The sequence below is a fragment of the Mesitornis unicolor genome, unplaced genomic scaffold, assembly GCF_000695765.1.
Source record: "Mesitornis unicolor isolate BGI_N332 unplaced genomic scaffold, ASM69576v1 scaffold36894, whole genome shotgun sequence".
Taxonomy (NCBI): domain Eukaryota; kingdom Metazoa; phylum Chordata; class Aves; order Mesitornithiformes; family Mesitornithidae; genus Mesitornis; species Mesitornis unicolor.
Window position 1 is genome coordinate 1 of NW_010178680.1, and position 18190 is coordinate 18190.

The window sequence follows — 18190 nt, forward strand, 5'->3', positions numbered from 1 at the left end:
CGGGTTCACCCTGCTCCTCACGGCAGGACGGCTTCGTGGGGCCGCGCTTTTTGCTCCAGGTGTTCTCTTACAAGCCCTTAATGGAGGAGGGTGAAGGTTTACTTTACCTCAGAGGATCGAAGTGGTCTCTTGTTCTTGGTGCTTGCTCTTCACCCTCCCTCACCCATGTTTACTTTAGCTCAAGGAGAAAGAAGTTTACTTTTCCAGGTGCAACCATTTATTTGCCTCTTGCTCCTATCCCCTTTCCTTTAAACTACAAGACACTGCTCCTCTTTGTATTTCTGGCATCAGTTGATCAGGCACTAAGGTTTGACGCCCAGGTGTTCAATCAGCTTTAGTACACAGCAGTCAATAATAGGCAAAGGAAATAGAGTCTCTTAAAAAGCAACCAACTATCCAACCACTTGTAGCATGTTTACTTCTTCCACAGCTGTTTGAAAGAATCAAGAAAGAGTATCTAAAATACATATGGCCTTGTTAATTAATCAATTCCTCTATCACATCTATTAGATGTAGTTGGTTGGTTTTGGTTTTTTTTTTAATCATGGGGAGGGTAAAGGCAGGAATAGAAGAACAGGACCTACCCTGGTGAGGCCACATCTGGAATACTCCATCTGAGTCTAGGCTACCTAGTTCATTTTGATTGGTTGGTTTAATGCAGGGAAAGCTGCCTATCTTCCCTTTTATTGCACTAGGCCATGATTCTGATTTCGTATAAGTCAGAAAACATTCAGTACTTGACTCTTGCAGAACACAGTGTCTTCTGTGGTAGGAACGGAGTTGTGCATAACATGAACATGCTGTGTATATTTCTGTATCTTGTAATGGCCAATGACACCCACCAGTGTCACTGTTACTGTATAACAATTCAACAGATCCTATATTTCTCATGTGTAAAGTTTAATGAAAGACATAAATAAAATCCAATTCCTGTTTTAACAAATTAAATATTGTAATTAAGGATATTTTCTGAAATCAGACCTGCATTTCAAATAAAATCTCACCTACAAAGACCAATAAATACACAGCTGCAAAGCAGAAAACTAAGTCAGTTTCTATAAGGTATCACTTCTTACAGATACAAAACTGTGTTGTCTCAACTTGAGGGTTCCCAACATTTTGGGAAACATTTCTATATTTTAAATTCCTCAAACAAACAGCAATGCTAAAAACACAACTCATCATCTTCCTATGAAAGATTTCTAGTTTTAAATTTGTGGGTCCAACATCACTAAGTTTAGAAGTACAAATCTGCTACTGCACCTTGTCAGTACAAAATACACTTTCCACTCCTATAAGATGAAGTAGATGCTGGTCTTACAGAGGGGCAAGACTAGCAGGTTGGCCTGGCAGAACTATAGGATGAGTCAAGCAGCAACACCACGCATCAGTTTGTCCTGTGGCAGCTTAAAGCAAGCCCGTGGGTACTATGAGTTTCTGAAAGGGAATCTCACACCTCAGTAAGCGACAGTGCCAGCAGTGCATCGACTACCGTGGTTGGCTGCCGTGCAGCGTGCTTTATCGCTGCAGGTCTGTCACTCCATTCCAGATGTAACGATTCTGTCTCAAGAAAGTTTATCACAGTGGCTCTTTTCACATAGTCTGAAGCTGATAAACTCTTGAACCTTTTTTCAAAAGGTAACCCTGATCGTTTAGGGATCCAATAAAGCTTTCAAAGTCAGATACCTGGGAAAAAGAAAAGAAAGACAAAAATAAATATCAGATTGGAAGAATCTGATGTAAAGATTTTATCTGATGTAAAGTAACAAAAACAGTTTAGAAGAACCTAGTGAAATAAAACGAACTAAGAATAGGTTAGTTTCCTTAGCAAATGGCTGACCTATTAGGAGGTGGCATACAGCCAGTTGCAGCCTTTAGTGCGTTCCTTACTCACTGTTTCACTGTGGTGTTACACAGAACAAGTGCGCTCCACTTTATGACATGCAGAAAGCATGTGGTTACATATCTATAAATCTAAGTTCTGAAACACAAGTATCTACCAAAGAAATGTCTGGTTTCTACAACTTACTGATTCCCAAGGATTTGTTACAGGTATAGAACTTTGAATGGGCAAAAAATATTCTACACATGAAGGGAAAATTAGAATTAATGGCATTAGCTTTAATTAACTAGTCACCGAATAAATGAAAGATCATGTGATAAGAGAGCTGTTAGTAAGGATTATTATTAATTATTATTCTGTCAGACAGGATTATGTATAGTGAACATGAGATCAAGTATGGAGACTGAAGCCATCTGGCCCCAGCAGGCCAAAGCAGGCTAACCAGGTAACAGGGCAGCATTATTAGAGCAGCATAAGTTCCATAAAGAGAAATTCTTTCACTACTTTTCACTCATTACACTGAAATCCAGTTTTACATTTTAAATTGGCATTTAAAGCTTTTTAATCATGAATCAATAAGTAGAATTAGCCTTCGATATTCTTGTTTGGGTTAAGTCCCTCCAAAGTACAGAATACAAATCAACTACAGGATATAACACATTTGTGGCCATCTGTCTTATGTGATGTTCCTATTGAGTTAAAACGTTAGGACGCTTGAAGAAGGAATGAAAACCAAAAAGGCATGTTTGGGCCAGAGAAGGCCAAGCAGAAACGTCACTGCCCTGCTGAAATAGAACAAGGACACCGCAACAGTCTAAATTTGGAAAGTAAAATAGGCGTGTTCTCTGGGGAGCCAGAGAAAGTAATGTATACTGAAACAAAAATTGCCTTTCATAAAACAAAGCAGAATCTTGTTAAAGACCAGCTGCAGTAGAACCAGCCCTTATTGGTGCAAGGAGCTGTTCCTGTAAAACAGCTAGTAAGATCAGTAAAGCGTTCTAACAGTGGCAATTCGGAACGAGTGTTCAGCCTAAAAGCAGCAAATGCTGCTTATTTCTGTTCATTTTGGAGAGCTGCAACAGATGGCCCAGTTCCAGTTTCCATGTTGCACTGAATGATTTTGACTGGTGATACAGTTTGTTGTTGAAGAAATGCTTGATTTCCAAACTTACTCGTATCTGTAGCTCCTTCGCAATCTGTCGAAGTTGTTGCAAGTCAAAGAGATTGTTGTAAGTTCTCTCTGCAATACTGTTAAGGGCAGAAACAAATCTTTTTGCTTGTGACCGATTGCTCATCCCAGACCCATGCTGTGAACGTTCAAAGTCCAGTTTTCCAAACTCATCTGAGTAGGTTCCCAACATGCTGAAATATATATAAAAAACAGATCAACAGGAGATAAAAGCAAAAGTGCGTTAATATTCTTCCTGAAGCATAACTGCTTAAGAAAGCTTTCAGAAGCCATGTAGAAAACCATCCCCTGGTAAGAAAGTCACTCTCTAGGAAACTTAGACTAAGCATCTGTCCAAATCACTTTTAACCTTAAATTTTTCAACTGCAAGGACAGCAACAAGAGAAGGAACCACACAAAAGAAAAAACCTTTGGCAGCACCTCACACCTAGTTTCTGTGCACTGATATACGCTGTGATGACACAACTCAAAGGCCTAAGCAATGGTATTCAACTTAGGGCTGCTATCAGTTTTCAAAGAAGAGCTAAACAAATCTGAACGTTAGCATCAACGGGCTTGAACTTTATCAAGTCATTTCTTCACTGTGTTTAAGTATCTGTATTAAAAAAATAGTCTTACAATGAATGGCATGGTAATGTTTTATTTGTTTTTAAAGCAGTGTGTATTACCTATATTTCATTATCTCTATTACATCCTCGGCATCTTCCTTGGTAGATTTCTCCCTTAATTCCAGCCTTGACCGTGCCTTAAAACAAAACAAAACAAAAAACCTCACAAAGGTATGTTTAAGATATATTACAGCTGATGTGAAAAAGGCTACAATTGCCCTACAATAAGCACGAATTTTAGGAGCAGAGATAGAACCCAAGCCTACAGGATTTAGAAGATTCCTTTTTTTTTTTTAATAGTGTTTAAATGTCACCTCCTCCACACTCACAATATTCAGCTGTATTTGCTTTTCAACAGTATATTCTTGGGAAGCTGCAGATCACAAATAGTGTTATTAAGGCATAGTGTTAGGAAAACCAGCAGCAGTTTAAGTTCAAGACTGGCAGCGGCTCTTTCCTGCCTGTACCTACTTTTTCTCCTTTTGGAGAATGTGATAGATTCTCTTTCTATCCATTGAAGGGTGTTTTACTTTAAGAGGCTTTAAGCATCAGTATCTCTTAAGCATTTGTAATCTCTTGGCATTGTCACATTTTAATATTTTTTTTTTTTAAACACAAAGAAAAAGCATATCCATGAATAAGCTGTCAAAAAATTACAGGATATCAGTACTAGTTAAAGAATAACCTCTTTTCTTTCAACCTCTTAAGTATATTACACCTTGAATTTACCTCCGTGAGTCGAATCAGAGACTCCAGCTGCCTCATGGTGATCGGTGTGCTGTCTACTCCTTGGTTCTGCTTCCGGAGCTCAAGGTAGAATTCCTGGAGGACCTGAGCAGCTTCTGGAGATAAATTTGGATGCACGTACTGCCGAGCATATCCAATGTACTTCCTCAGCAGCTGATGTGGAATGGCATCAAAGTTCTCTCCTGGTAAGATCTAACCCAATTACAAAGAGCTTAGATTTCTGTCTGTCAGACCCCTATATGATTAAAGTTTTAATATAAAATCTTCATATTTTATGTTTAATCTGGTAAAATCTTAACCATAAGGGCTTTAGTGCTTCATATATGAACTGTGTACTTAGAAAGTACACACACTATGCTTAGACATGTGATTAAACACAATTGGCCATTTCAGAAAAAGCAGCCGAAGCTTCTTGTTTGCAGTAACAAGAAATGACAACGATGATTTAACTTTACCGAAGCTGTTGTTCTTCAAAAAAGAGAAAATCTTATTTTCCCATTGTTATAATATATCTCCACAGAAGATTAAACCATCACTGCTGACATCCCATTCCCAAAAATGCAGGGTTTTAGCTCCAGTAGGAGATACTTACCCTGAGACCTGGCATTTGACAATATCAGTCCTCAAACCGATCACTTAAGTTCAATAAGAAATATCCTTCCTCTCCTATAATCCCCAAATCTATGAGTTGCAGATGCCCAAGGATTTGTTTACACGCTGCTTTATTCGGATTCAATATTTCATAGCACATTGCATTATATCAAATTATTATATGCAGTCTAGTTCTGTGGCTCTTTATTGAAACCTAACACAGCAATTTTGCTTTAGAGCATCTCATGCTAAGGGTCTTCTTACTACTGCAACTAAAAAAAAACCAAACCAACCAGCTGAGCTAATAGATTCTTTTCTGTGTGGAGATGAAGATGGCTCTAGACACATCTTTAGCAGCTCCAGCAGGGTAGTTACTATTAGCTGCAACAGACAATTGGGATAAACTTGTGCCTGGGGCCTTAAGTGCTTCCTCTTTAATTCATAGCCACATATGATGAGAAGAATAGGAGTAGGAAACTGAGGACATCCAGCGGGTCAGAGTTGCCAGGTCCCTATGCAAGGAACACTACAGGAAGGGGCAATAGCAACAGTCACAAGACAAGTCCTACCTTTAGTCTTTCAAGCAGCGGTCGATCTGGAACAGCTTCGAGAACAGAACGATCCTGTGTGTTAGTACGAGTCACAACAGCACTGCTGCACGCTGCCTGCTTTCCAGCTCGGATTGCCATCACGTGCTCAGACAGCAAGTGATCATGATCTTCATTTGGAGTGTCCAGCAAAATGAAAACTAAATCAAATCTCGACAGTAAGGCACTCCCCATTCTAGAGTAAAGACAACAAAAAACACACAATGCTTGTAAGTAAGTGGGAGAATTACAGTAACTCTGCACTTCAAAGACATTTAAAAAGTCCTGTCCCATTCATTCACAATGAAGCATAACAGCAATTTCTCTTTCAAAAGCCATGAAAAATTGCTACAGTAAGTCTGTGTTCAAGCTCCAGAAAACTTGAAAGCAATTGTATATACAAGCTACAAGACTGCCAGAAGCACCTAGTCCTGAATGTGAACTATAGCAGCAGCATTTCAGAAAGTGCTCACTTTAAGTTCTCAGACACCGTTTTGGCTTTGTTATAATGTCCTCCAACTGGGTTTGCTGCAGCAACAATAGATGTCCGAGCTGGCAAACTGCAAACAATACCAGCCTTGGCAAGGCTGATACTTTGCTGCTCCATGGCTTCCAATAAAGCCTGATGCTGGTTTCCCATCTTATCAAATTCATCTATTCCACAAATACCTGGAAACAATTAACACAAGACAAAGACTTATTAGAAAACACATTGACTGATAAACAAGCGTATGCTACAGTGTAGTGCTGATTGTACAAGCTGATCGATTTTATGTTACAATCCATCAGAAGTCCAACCTAACATCTTAGGGATGGCAGGAGTCATCAGACCAAGTCTCCATCTCAGCAAGGTTTGTTTTCATTTCATGCTGCCACAGCTGAACCATTATAAATTGGCCTGGCTGGCAGAAGCAGTGTTTTGAGTACACATTAAGATGAAAAAACAAGCTTTTTAAAAATAGAAATAGACAACAAATCTCATAAGCCAGCTATTTTTCAAAGACAGTATGAATCTAGTAGCTGCCATTAAGTCAGAGATTTCTCAACAAGGAATTCCTAGTTCTTTGACTTACATTAAGTAAGGCTGGTATGTGAATTGCAGAACTCCAATTTCCTACACATCCTAAGCCCTCAGAAAGCAGGAACCACCTCCAGAGGAGTTACTGGAGAAGCTCAGAACTTCCCAAGATGTGGACAGCCAATATCATACTTTAAAGTTAAATTTTTAACCCACAGTTATGCAAACACTGTAGTTAAGCCTTAGACTTAGTAGCACATCCCTCTCCAACTTTGTTAATACAAACCCTGTAACATTACAAGTATTACCTTGATCTCCAAGCACTAAAGCACCAGCTTCCAAGGCAAAATCTCCAGAAGCGCCGTCTCTAGACAGCGTAACAGTCAGGCCAGAGCTGGTGGAAGTATTACCACAAACATACACACCTCGAGGAGCAACATTACACACTGCCTAGAAGAGAAATAAATACTTTTTCCCCTCTCCATGGCAAAGAATTTTGTCAGTCTCATTCTAAAGAAACAATTCAAAGTAAATCAAAATCTGTTTCTTTCTACTTAGAGTGGCCCAAAAGTAAAGTGATAACTCCTTGCAACCCCAAGAGCCATACTTCTGCAAAACAGTAGGAATAACTTCTCTCACAAACCTTGCAGCACAGCAACATCTACTGTGTTATCGAAACTGCTAGGACTTTGGGCACTGCCCTGACATTTCAAAGTATGTTGAAATGCCTGGGGACACACTATCCACCACAGAACTACACACCTATGGTTTCTGTATCTTCATGCCCCAAGGTCTACTTAGACTAATATCTTATCCTAGTGCCCAACACAAGCTGCTTCAGAGAAAGCATGCATATTTCTCCCCACAGCAAGGGGATAAAGGACAGTCCTAGTCTACTCCATGCCTTTAGTAGCCAGAAAAAAGCCTATGATTTGAAATACGAACTAGAAAAGCAAAGCGTGGTAAGCTTGAACACAGACATGTTGCACTTCAATTTGCCTAGAATACAACTGGATTTTCCCAGTAAATCTCTACAGTTACTGGTGCCTCTGTTTTGTTTAAAAGATAACACCCAAAGTGTATTTGTTCAATACCAGATATGTTACAGGCACCGAGTATTGAATAAAAAGCCAAACCAAACCAGAACAACAACCACAAAAACCTTGGCTCCTACACAGCTTTGGTTTTCTCCTTGGGATTTTTTTTCTGTGACAGTGATGATTGAGAAGAACCTTGTCTCAGGGTCTTATGAGGAACAGACTACTAGCTTTTGGCATTCCATTATTTAGTAATGGTGTGAAAAAAATCATTTGCTGTATGCTAGAGTCCCCATTCAGTGAAAACATAATTTAAAAATTTGTTTGCCGAGATGCTTGCATGCAAATCACTTTGGTTAAGTTATTACACATCCTATCCTAACATAACGTGTCCGCGTTAGAAAGACTCAAGATTTTTTTTTAAAAATGACGTACACAATGCTACAGGAAAAGGGTTGGTTAAAAAAAATATAATAATTCATATAAAAATCTAAGAGCAGGACAGCAAGCCTATACTTGAAAGCCCACAAGTTTGACCAAGTGTACCTACTTTGGTAAGTGTTTTACAGGCTGGATCCCTTCTGCAAGGCTCTCTGGAAGGAGAGGACAGCAGGGGACCCCTGTGGATGCCATCCTACATGAAGGGATAGCTCCAGCCAGGGCTCAAGCAACCCTTTGGTCTCAGCACAGCCATCCCACCATGCTTACAAGAAGTCAAGATAGCAAAGAATTAGAGAAAAATACAGTCAGACAATAGAAATAAATCAACATATACTTGCAACATTTGACTTTTTCCCAACCCTGGATCTCCAACGACCAGAACATGTGGATCTCCTCGCACTGGGATTCTGTTCTTGTCATCTACAAATTTCTGACATCCTCCAAATAATGCCAGGGCCAAACCTGCCTTTACAATCTGTAGTGGCACATACCAACATGAATAATTATTTGATCATACTTACATGTGATCATTTGACATACATCTTGATCATTTGTGACTGATACTGACAGCTCCCTAAAGTTGCCTGCAATAGCTCTTTCCTTCTGAACGGCTGAACTTAAGGGTATAAGGCTGCCATCTCCTTGTCACTGAAAGTGACTGTAAATCAGTCACCTGCAAATACAGTCCCTGTCCCAGCCCCTTCCCCACACCCCAGAGAAGCTTTCTAAATCCTTTAGGAGTTTACTGTGGCATAAACATTTAAAACTGAAGTTGCAGGCAGAGCTGTTAAATTACTTACCTCATGGCCATAGATTGCAGGACAAAGAGAGCTGAAAAACAAAGAACACCAACATAAGAGGCATATAAATCTTGTATTATTATTAAATAATCACTTGTTCTGTCTCTCTTGTCGTACAATACCTCTATAAACACAGAAAACTTCTGGTTAGCTGTTGTTGAATTTCTAACAGAATCAGTTTAAACCTGCAACATCAAATTTACTGAAACTTTCAGATAACCAGATATGCTTGAAATAAGAAAAGCCTTTCATTTGAGCTCACACAAACACAGAGGAGAACCAGTTTCACAGTGGTTTCTGCACCCATTCTTATCTTGATCAAGTAACTACCTGTAACCCTCCTTTTCAAGGTGCTAGTTTTGTGCTCTTTGACTCCACTGGGTGGGCCTAAGGGACATTCAAAGTAGAAGAGAATTTCTTGGTCTGAACTGAGGGCCTTTCATACCCTCTGCTCAGTTCTTGCACCTCCTTTCTCTGCTGCAGAAAAGCAGAGCAGAGGAAAAAAACAGTACTTGTGAGCTGAATTTACTCCATGAGGAGCAAAATTAATTAATTGTTTTTTTTTACCCGTAGCTTTCTGTCTCAGGGTTGAACAAAAACACTCCTAACTTCCCAATATCCTTAAATTCCTCCCGAAGTCCTAACATCCCCACTGCAATACTTTCACTTCCTCCCAAGCCCCTCACCCCCTAAAGTTCATTAAATCTCTGTGGTATCTATTGCATAAGCCTTAGACATGTCATAGCTTTAAGATTAGCTGTCACACTTGTCTGAAGTTGGTCATGCTAATTTAGAAGTCTAATCCTAGACCTAGTCTAGGTCTGACAACTTACTTCACGATGAGCCTGAACAGATTTTCCTCAGCTTGAATTTCTTGAACAGCATAGAGGTCTTTTAGTGAAAACTCCATGAACGATCTTTGAAAAGTCTCATCATCAAAATTCTTTGGTTTTTGACCTTTACTGTTGCTGACAGAATTTGCCTCAATGTACAGCAAGAACATACACTTGTCATTCTTATTTTTAGAAGCTCCTGTTAGAAAAAATTGAGAAAGGATGAAGGAGTATATCTTCTATTGTCAAGTACTGATGTTATTTACCAATGGCATGGGGTAAATCAAATACAAAGTATAACTATGTCCAAAACATTCATATTTAAGTAATTGAACATTTGCATTTTCAAAAATTGATGCAAAGTAAGTTTCTAGCTGTGTTTGTTCTTTAATTTCCCTCCATTTAGGTACACAATTGAATACTTTGCTGGATTAGGATATACACAAAGTTTTCCAGGCATTTAAAATTATTACATTATCCTAGTCAAATAAAAGTTGACTTTAAATATTTCCACTCAGTATTTGGAGGAAAAATCCATCATGTAGAACAATTAAACATGTAGCTTATTAATTAATAATTTTCTGTATCCCCAAGTGATTACTGAGAAGAGAATGTAGTCTCACATTAAATCAGTACTGCAGTTCTCCGCAATATATTCTACTACAGCTGTGCACAACATATTCCTTCACTTGGGGGGAAAAAAATAAAAAAGAAAAAAAGATAACTGTAAAAATTCTCCACGGAGGAGACAACAGATGACAGTTTTCCTGTCACTTGAAGGAGACATTAAGGGAAAAGATTAAGCAAATAATGAGAGTAGTGAGACTCTAGGAAATCAGGATGTGGTCCAGAAAAGGTTTTCCAATCAGCTGATACACTAAACCATCAGATGTCAGACTGGCATTTCAGATTCAGGACCGTACTTGTGTGTAGACCAGTGGGTTGCAAAATTCCCTTTCTATTGGTGGATTTAGAGAGAGTGCTCCTCTTGGACAGCACTGCCTCTGGCTTTTTCAGAATAACTCCTCATTATAAGACTTTGAGAACATCTGAAGAAATATACATTTAATGCATTTACAACTTTGAGAGCTCAAATTAAGGGGGATGGCTGCTGTTGTTCCTGTGTATTCACTAGAAAAATCCCTACCCTAGGAAAAAAAGGTGTTCTCAGAGGATGTGTTTTACCTTCCTCAGTGCTCGACACCTTTACTATCCCTGTAATTGTGACCATATCTCCTGGTACACAGCTGTCTACAAGGTCTTGAACCAGTTCACATTCGATTGTGCGAGGGATTCGGCCTGCCTCTTGCTGATCATCCAACATGAGTTCCTGCACTCTGCAAAACACAAGCACACACTACATGCATAGCACTTCTAATTCAATGACGGCACACAAGAACTGCAGCTGTGTGCTTCCAACCAATCCTTTCCAAATTGAAAAGAAAGACAGCAGAAATGCCCTGACACTAGAAACAGCATTTGAGAAACTCAGACTTTTTCAGGTCAGACTTTCATAAATGGGTACATATTATGCATAAACCCCAGAAAGACAATAACTGTGAGGTCCAGAAATAATAATCAAAGTGGAAATTCAGATCTTCTAACACTGATGAGCATGTTCATGTACAGTACGTGAAATAAGATGGACCTTATATACAAAGATTAAGAGATAAGGCATTATAGCACTGATGAATGCTTAATTGGCATTTGAACCCTAGGAAAGCCCAAGAAATTTCTCAGACCATAACAAGAACAGTAGCTCACTCTGTGCAGTTGAAAAGGCTGGCAAGAAACAAGTTACTTAAAAAGTTCCAGTTTTGGCTCAGTACTTAGAGGTCTGATAGTTCTCCTTGAAGTTTAGAGACAAGCTTTTCTTAAGAAAGTGTGATAAACAGCACCCTCTAGAGCTGCTGTCAAGAACATCAGCACTATCTTTTAAACACTTTTAAAAATCACATTTATTACAGAACGTTAATAAAACCAAATCTATTTGGATGTCATTTGTCACAATAAGTCTTTTGATACAGAGCACGAGAACTTACAGAATACGAGTGTAAGAAGTGGGGAAAAAGTGAGCAAAGTCCTGTGACACCCTTACTGCAGTAAGCTAACGCGATGGACGTGAAACAACACGTCAAACTCTTCTGAATATATATTATGACAGTAAGATGGTCATAGCGCTGATAGTGCATAGTAAGATGGAAGCCATGAAAACCAGATCCACTTCCTACACTTTAACACTCTTAATTTCTGTAGAAAGTGTAACTTGTTTCCCCATACCAATGGTCTTGCAAATTTTAGACATACCTACTTGCCAATTAGACATAGAAAGGAGATGAATGGGCAGGCACAGCACTAGTTCCTTACACTGAATGTGTGCCTTAAAGACTGGGGGACACAAACTAAAATTTTTAACCCTCAAATTTTCTTTCAGTTCATTCCAGTCAACTGTCACAGCTGACCAATGTAATTTAATAAGGCTTTTCTAGCTGACATCCAGCTCATTGAAAGGAATTATTAAATAGTAGATGCAACCAGAAATGCTTGAGAAAAGCTGCAAAGAGCAAAAACTGAACACTTCTTGAAGAATTCAGTCATGGTAGGAGGAATTTCCAAGAAGCTATTATATCGAGTAGTTTTAATATAAAAGGTATACTAGACCTTTGATAGAACAACAACTTTGTTATACAAATTTCAAAAAGTGCTTGCCACAGAAGAATAAGATGATTAAAATTACACAGTGTAACATGGAACAAGCCATCCTGTCACTTTGCCTACTCTGTTGCACAACATTTTTGTGCAGAAGGGAAGACATACTTACTTAACAGACTGCCAGTCCACTGTAGTGGTTAAAGGAGAGCTTCTGTCAGCTGTGAAGGATCGGCCACGGCACTCAGGAATAAGGCACTGTAACAACAGTAATTCTAATCAATACTCGACTTTTTTTAAAATTGTAATTTGAAATTGCCATATTTAAATAAAAAAAAAGGCAAAGCAATGTGATTCATTAACACCATCTCAGGAAAACAGCTGGTCAAATTAGGACTACAAATTACCACATACATAATTAAGAGCTATCAAGCACAGACACCTGAATCCCATCTCATAGTTGTTAGAGCAAATACAGCTGAACTGTATGATCCCCTCTGTGAACTGGTTTGAGTTTTTTCAAGGGTTGTGGAGGGGGGTGTAGTGAGTGGGTTTTTGTTTGTTTGTTGTTTAGGTTTTTTGGTGTTTTGTTGGTTGGTTTGGTTTGGTTTTTTTAAAATACTTAGAGATGTTCTAGAGGAGATAATTTTTTGACTTGAGCACATCAGATAACATAAAATGACTGAGCACTGCCATATATGAAATTAAAACAGGAAGCTCTATATGAAACCCAAATCTAACCATAGAAAACCACTGCAATGAGGTGGAGGCACTTTTTAAAACATAACTGGTGAAATGGAACTAGAGAAAATTTTTTTGTAGATTAGAGGAAATTTCTATAAGATTCCTTTTGTTTTAGCAGGATACATTATTTTTTTTCCAAACAAGGTGATGCAGTAATACAGTGTTGCATGGTAAGCTTGGCAAGTTTTGTTTTTTGTTTTGTTTTTGTTTTTTTTTTTCCCTAATGTCTCAGTTGCTTAACCTAGCTTTAAATATCAGATTTGGTTTTGTTGTTTGGTTTGTTTTTGTTTTTTTTAATACCAGTGATGTTGCTTTTTTTCAAATCACTACAGATAAGGGAGAAGTGCAAAGTTAGATGGTTTTAACTCACCTTAGTTGGAAGAGTATACTTTCCGTCAGGTAGAGGAACACTCTGAACGTCTCCACAGGTGCCACACACAAAAGCTAGCTTAATGCAGAGAGGCTTAATGTTACTGACCCGCACAACAGTGCCACGCAAGGCAATGTATTTTCCATAGCAGTTGGCCCGAACATTTTTCAGCTGAGTTAGTGGATCATAGTTGTACACCCTACAAAAAAGTTAAGCATTAACATTTTGAAAGCTTATCATATTTAACAGCAGAACTAAAAAACAAACAAACAAAACACCACACCACAAAAACCAAACAAACAGAAAACCACACACACAACAACAACTTGTTTACACACAATTATTAACAGTAGTCCAGAGCAGTGGACCCATGGCATAGCCTTCAATCCCTGTTCTAGAAAGCAGCATAACACTTAACATTCCCCAGGTGTATATATCACAACACCTCCCTTCAGTAAACAACTGAGACTAGTGATACAGCAGAAATCACTTTATAGTCACCTATAACCAACTCTTTGAAATATTTGAGATTAAGACCAGAGTTTAGACTTGCAACAAAAAAGGATCAAGGATTTATTATGTCTATACTTCGAAAGGAAAAGTGAATTTTTGTGTTTTAACGACATAAGAACCTGTCATCAGGTAGACTACACTGCAACTTGTTAAAGATGACAAAAAAATACTTGGCCAAGTAATGCAGAAAACCAAACTTTAAACAGAATCATTTATCATGGAATGGACATAATGAGATTGTCTAGTCCAACCCCCCTGCTCAAGCAGGGTCAGTTAGAGCAGGTTGCCCAGGTACACGTCCAGCTGAAGTTTGAATCTGTTTGCAGGTACAGACTACACAACCTCTCTAGCAGTAAAACAGTAAAATGTTTTCTTCTGTTCATGTGGAATCTGAAGCGGTTTAATTTGTACCCACTGTCTCTTGTCCTGTCACTGGGTACTGATGAGAAAAGTCTCACTCCTGAAAATCCAGGGTTTTCCCTGCTCCATCCACTTAGGACCATGAACACCACCATCTCATCATTCAACCCTGCCTATGCTGCAGAAACATTTTAGGAGTATGGTATTTTATTGACTTATTGAATACTTTCCTCCATAGGACAGTAGTCCATAACTGTCTCTTAGAATTTGAGAACTTGTATATACCCTTTTTTTGACCACACATTTTTCCTAAACATTCTACTGTGTGACTACAAGGGTGTAGTTTTGTAACAGTACAAAACCTGAAAAATATATCATAGTGTGACAGACCCCCAGATCAAATCCACCTGCCACATCAAAACATGCTGCTTTCTTATTTCAAGTCAGGACCAGCAGGGAATTAAATATATGTATGTATGTATATTTAACTTAAATAGGATTTATGCTTCTAGTCCCTCTCAGACTCCTGAAGTCTGAGATGCCATTACTTCTGATAAAGAAAAACAATAATTGTGCTCAGAACTTGTTTCATTAAGAACTCAAAGTCACATTTTCAAAATTATAACAGTTATTATGATTCTTGCAAATACATGCTTATTCAGAATTATTAATTTCAAGTTAAATTTTGATTAATTATAATTAATATACTTGAGACTTTCATACCAGTAATCATTTAATAAAGTTAAGCTAATATGAAGTACCACATCCTCATATGCCCCTATCAAAACATCCATGCAATGAATTATAAGTAGTACCAGTTGTAGTTTAGGTTCTCACCCTTCAATTCTACTTCTTTATGAAGATAAGCCTTTTGCTAACAAAAGGTTAGATCATAATGCCTTCCTAGCTTCTACAGTAAACTGCAGAAATTTAATTACATTTGTTTTATGTTTTTACATGTATCACAGAATAGTTGTTCTGCTTATAAGTTACTTTTGTATTTATAAGCTTTCCTAGTTATAAGCTGTTTCTTCAGCTTGAACGCAGGTTTCATTTTGCTTTTGTCTTCACAACAGCCTAGACTTCATCTTCACAACAACAGCCTAGACTTCATAATGGTGAAGAAAAAAGCAAAACGTAGACTGTTTTGGAAGTAACGTCAGTTAAATCTCTCATTAAAATAAGTAATCCTTCAGCACCACACACAGACACTGACAATCATCAGACAAGAGGCAAAGAGATCCCTCCCGAAAACAGCACAAACACTCAACACCCGTTACCTAGCATGAATGAGAGGCACATTTATTATAGGTTCTCCATCAAGCGGCAGTCCTTCCTGCACCTGCAGCTCTGCAGCATGCCTTTCAAGGTCCTTTGTTAGCACCTAGACAGAACAGAAAGACAGACACAAATGTAGTATCCATGCAAAAGGGATTGAATTTGCTAATAAATTTGATTACCATCCCTTACAATCGAGCCCACTGCTGAAATCTAAAGAGCCCTCTGCTGCCCAGTGACCCACATTAAACAGCGATTTTCTGCTTCTGAACAGTTCAGTTCATTTCACAGGGAATTTAAAAATCAACACATTTGTTGCATTATCTTATTTAATTAAAAAAAATGTACAATAATCTTTAATGCTAGTCAATGTGTGGTATTTTGACTGAATCACAAACATCTGAACTTGTCTGTCAATAGGCAGTTAAATGCTACTTAAGAGAGATTGAACAGGGCCAGGAATTCTTGAGTCTGCTCACCACTCACCCACCAGCTGCATGAGGTGGGACATAACACGTGTAACTCACTGCACATCAATAAAACAGGAATTAGAACTCCCTGCTAAATGAGTGTTGGAACTACGTTTAGTTTTAGTCGACTACTTGGATGATGAATAAGCAAAATGCACCAAGACAAAAATATTTTCAAAACATGATTTTGTAGGCCATACAAGCATGGTGGAGAGATGAAAGAGTCTGAGTTTTGAATAAACTGTAAGTTTCTGTAAGACAGGAAAACAGAGATTTGGGGGTTATAACATAATTACGTTTAAATCCCACTGATCCTTGATGAGGGTTATTCTTCTATGTATTAGAACACGTATTTATTTACCTGATGAATTGCCAGACCCATGCAGTGCAGTATTTTCTGAGGCATATCCCTTAATTCGGTAGATATATTTGGTATTGATTTAGTTAATTCTTTATCTTGTATCAGTTCCTTATAATCCACAAGAATACTTCCTTTTCTTTCTATTTCATCCTGTGAAACATTTTAAGTTACTAAATATCCTTCAACTGATAAACACAACACATCTAAATAATTTCATAAACATTTTATATCTATGATGGAGATTATTTTTGATGGAGAAAATACAAAAAATCTGTGACCTTATTGTATCAACAATAGGTCGTGGGGATAAGGTGTTTTGTTTCGCCTTTACCTTATCATACAGTTCAATGCGTTTTGTGAAAAACTTTTCAAAGGCTTGAGTCTTCTGGACAAAAGGAGACTTGTCAGCATAAGCTAATTAGAAACACAATGCATTAGTAATAGACATAATTAATTCCATTTCACAAAATGGCACAAACAGGCAATTACTCTTTGATTATTTTTCTGCATTCAAAACTAAGATGATATATCTTTACAGTATCACAGTAACATTCTAAGACCTGTTATAAGACAGCATTTTGTCCAAGATGATATAGGACATAAACATAGCATCAAGAAAAGTACAGCAGAAGTGTGCATATTCCAGTCTTTGATGGTCAGCACATTTTATGTGGCTAATTGAACAGATTTTTTTTAAAAGATCACGTTTTAGACTATTCAAGATTCCTTTCCCAGGTTTGGAGCCCACAGAGATTGCAGTGTGCCACAGGACAAAAATCTTCACTGTATTCATGTTTTTATATAACAAATATGAATTGAAGTTGCTTTCTGTTGAACTGATCCTCATTACTTATAAGCAATTCTAGAAAAAATGGTATAAAATACTTGCTACATTGTAATTTTGGTCTAAAAATACCTTCAGAGAAATAAAGTTTCCAACCCTTATAGGGAATAAACTGGTCCAACGTTGATTGAACTAGACGTGAACATACTAAAAAATAAATAAATAAAAACAGAGATTAAAACATTGTGGATACTGAAAACTTGCAAGTTTTATTCTCAGTGATGCTTTTTACCCCCGGGAAACAAACAGCTGTAATTGCTGAAGCATGAAAGCTTCAGAAAACAGGGAGAAGCACAGGAGGGGACTCACCAGGCTCAGGCACTCTCTTCCACTCTCGCTTCTGTCCTCTGCCCCGCCATCCACCTCGCCACCCCTGAAAGCCTCTTCCTCGGGCACATCCCCTGCCTCTGAGGTCCCTACTCATCTCGCTCCACAGGCTTCAGTTTGGGGAACGCGACAACAAACCCTGGTAAAGAGACTGAGTTTTTTTACCAGAAGAGATTTAATTTAAATTAGTTATTCGCCACGGGGGCTGGAGCGAAGGCCCTTTGAAGACCGTGCGGAAGACCCAGCCTCCCTCTCCCTCCACAGAGCCTGGGATGGGGCAGAGAGGAACCCCGCTAAGGAGTCCCGGCGATAAGAGGACGAAACAACGGCGCCATCCTCCCACAGCAACAGCCCCCAGGACACCGGGCCGCCTAAAAGAACAGAGGCATCTGCACCACCCCCCTCACCAGTCTATTTTTCCGCCAATCCCTTACTTCCGGCTCCGCAACCAATCCCGAGGAGCACTTGGAAGAGGAGGCGTGTCTCGCCGCCGTCATTGGCCGGCTCCGTTTCCTTTCCCAGGGCGTCTGACTCCGCCCACTCGCGGCTGGCCCTGTTTCCGTGCGAGGGCGCTGGCAGC

At 38.7% G+C, this 18190-nt stretch overlaps 1 protein-coding gene across 1 annotated transcript; it reads right to left on the reverse strand.

Annotated features, from left to right (window-relative positions):
• Positions 1-1593: 1593 nt before the first annotated feature.
• On the reverse strand, positions 1594-17707 carry MCM8 (minichromosome maintenance complex component 8). Its single transcript, XM_010182542.1, has 18 exons — positions 17593-17707; positions 17356-17430; positions 16771-16853; positions 16440-16589; positions 15611-15714; positions 13458-13656; positions 12516-12601; positions 10880-11031; positions 9695-9893; positions 8862-8892; positions 8396-8536; positions 6892-7033; positions 6039-6234; positions 5548-5761; positions 4370-4579; positions 3701-3777; positions 3016-3205; positions 1594-1686 (listed from the first exon to the last, which is right to left on the reverse strand). The coding sequence occupies exons 1-18, from the start codon at positions 17705-17707 to the stop codon at positions 1594-1596; spliced, it is 2457 nt and encodes an 818-aa protein (XP_010180844.1).
• Positions 17708-18190: the final 483 nt, after the last annotated feature.

Bases quoted from the DNA above. Each gene is read 5' to 3' on its own strand.
- MCM8 (XM_010182542.1), bottom strand. From the start codon at position 17,707: ATGAGTAGGGACCTCAGAGGCAGGGGATGTGCCCGAGGAAGAGGCTTT. The intron at 13,657-15,610 runs GTAACGGGTGTT...ACTTTTTTGTAG, and splicing joins GTGCCTCTCATTCATGCTAG to GGTGTACAACTATGATCCAC. The intron at 3,206-3,700 runs GTAATACACACT...TATATATTTCAG, and splicing joins ATAGAGATAATGAAATATAG to CATGTTGGGAACCTACTCAG.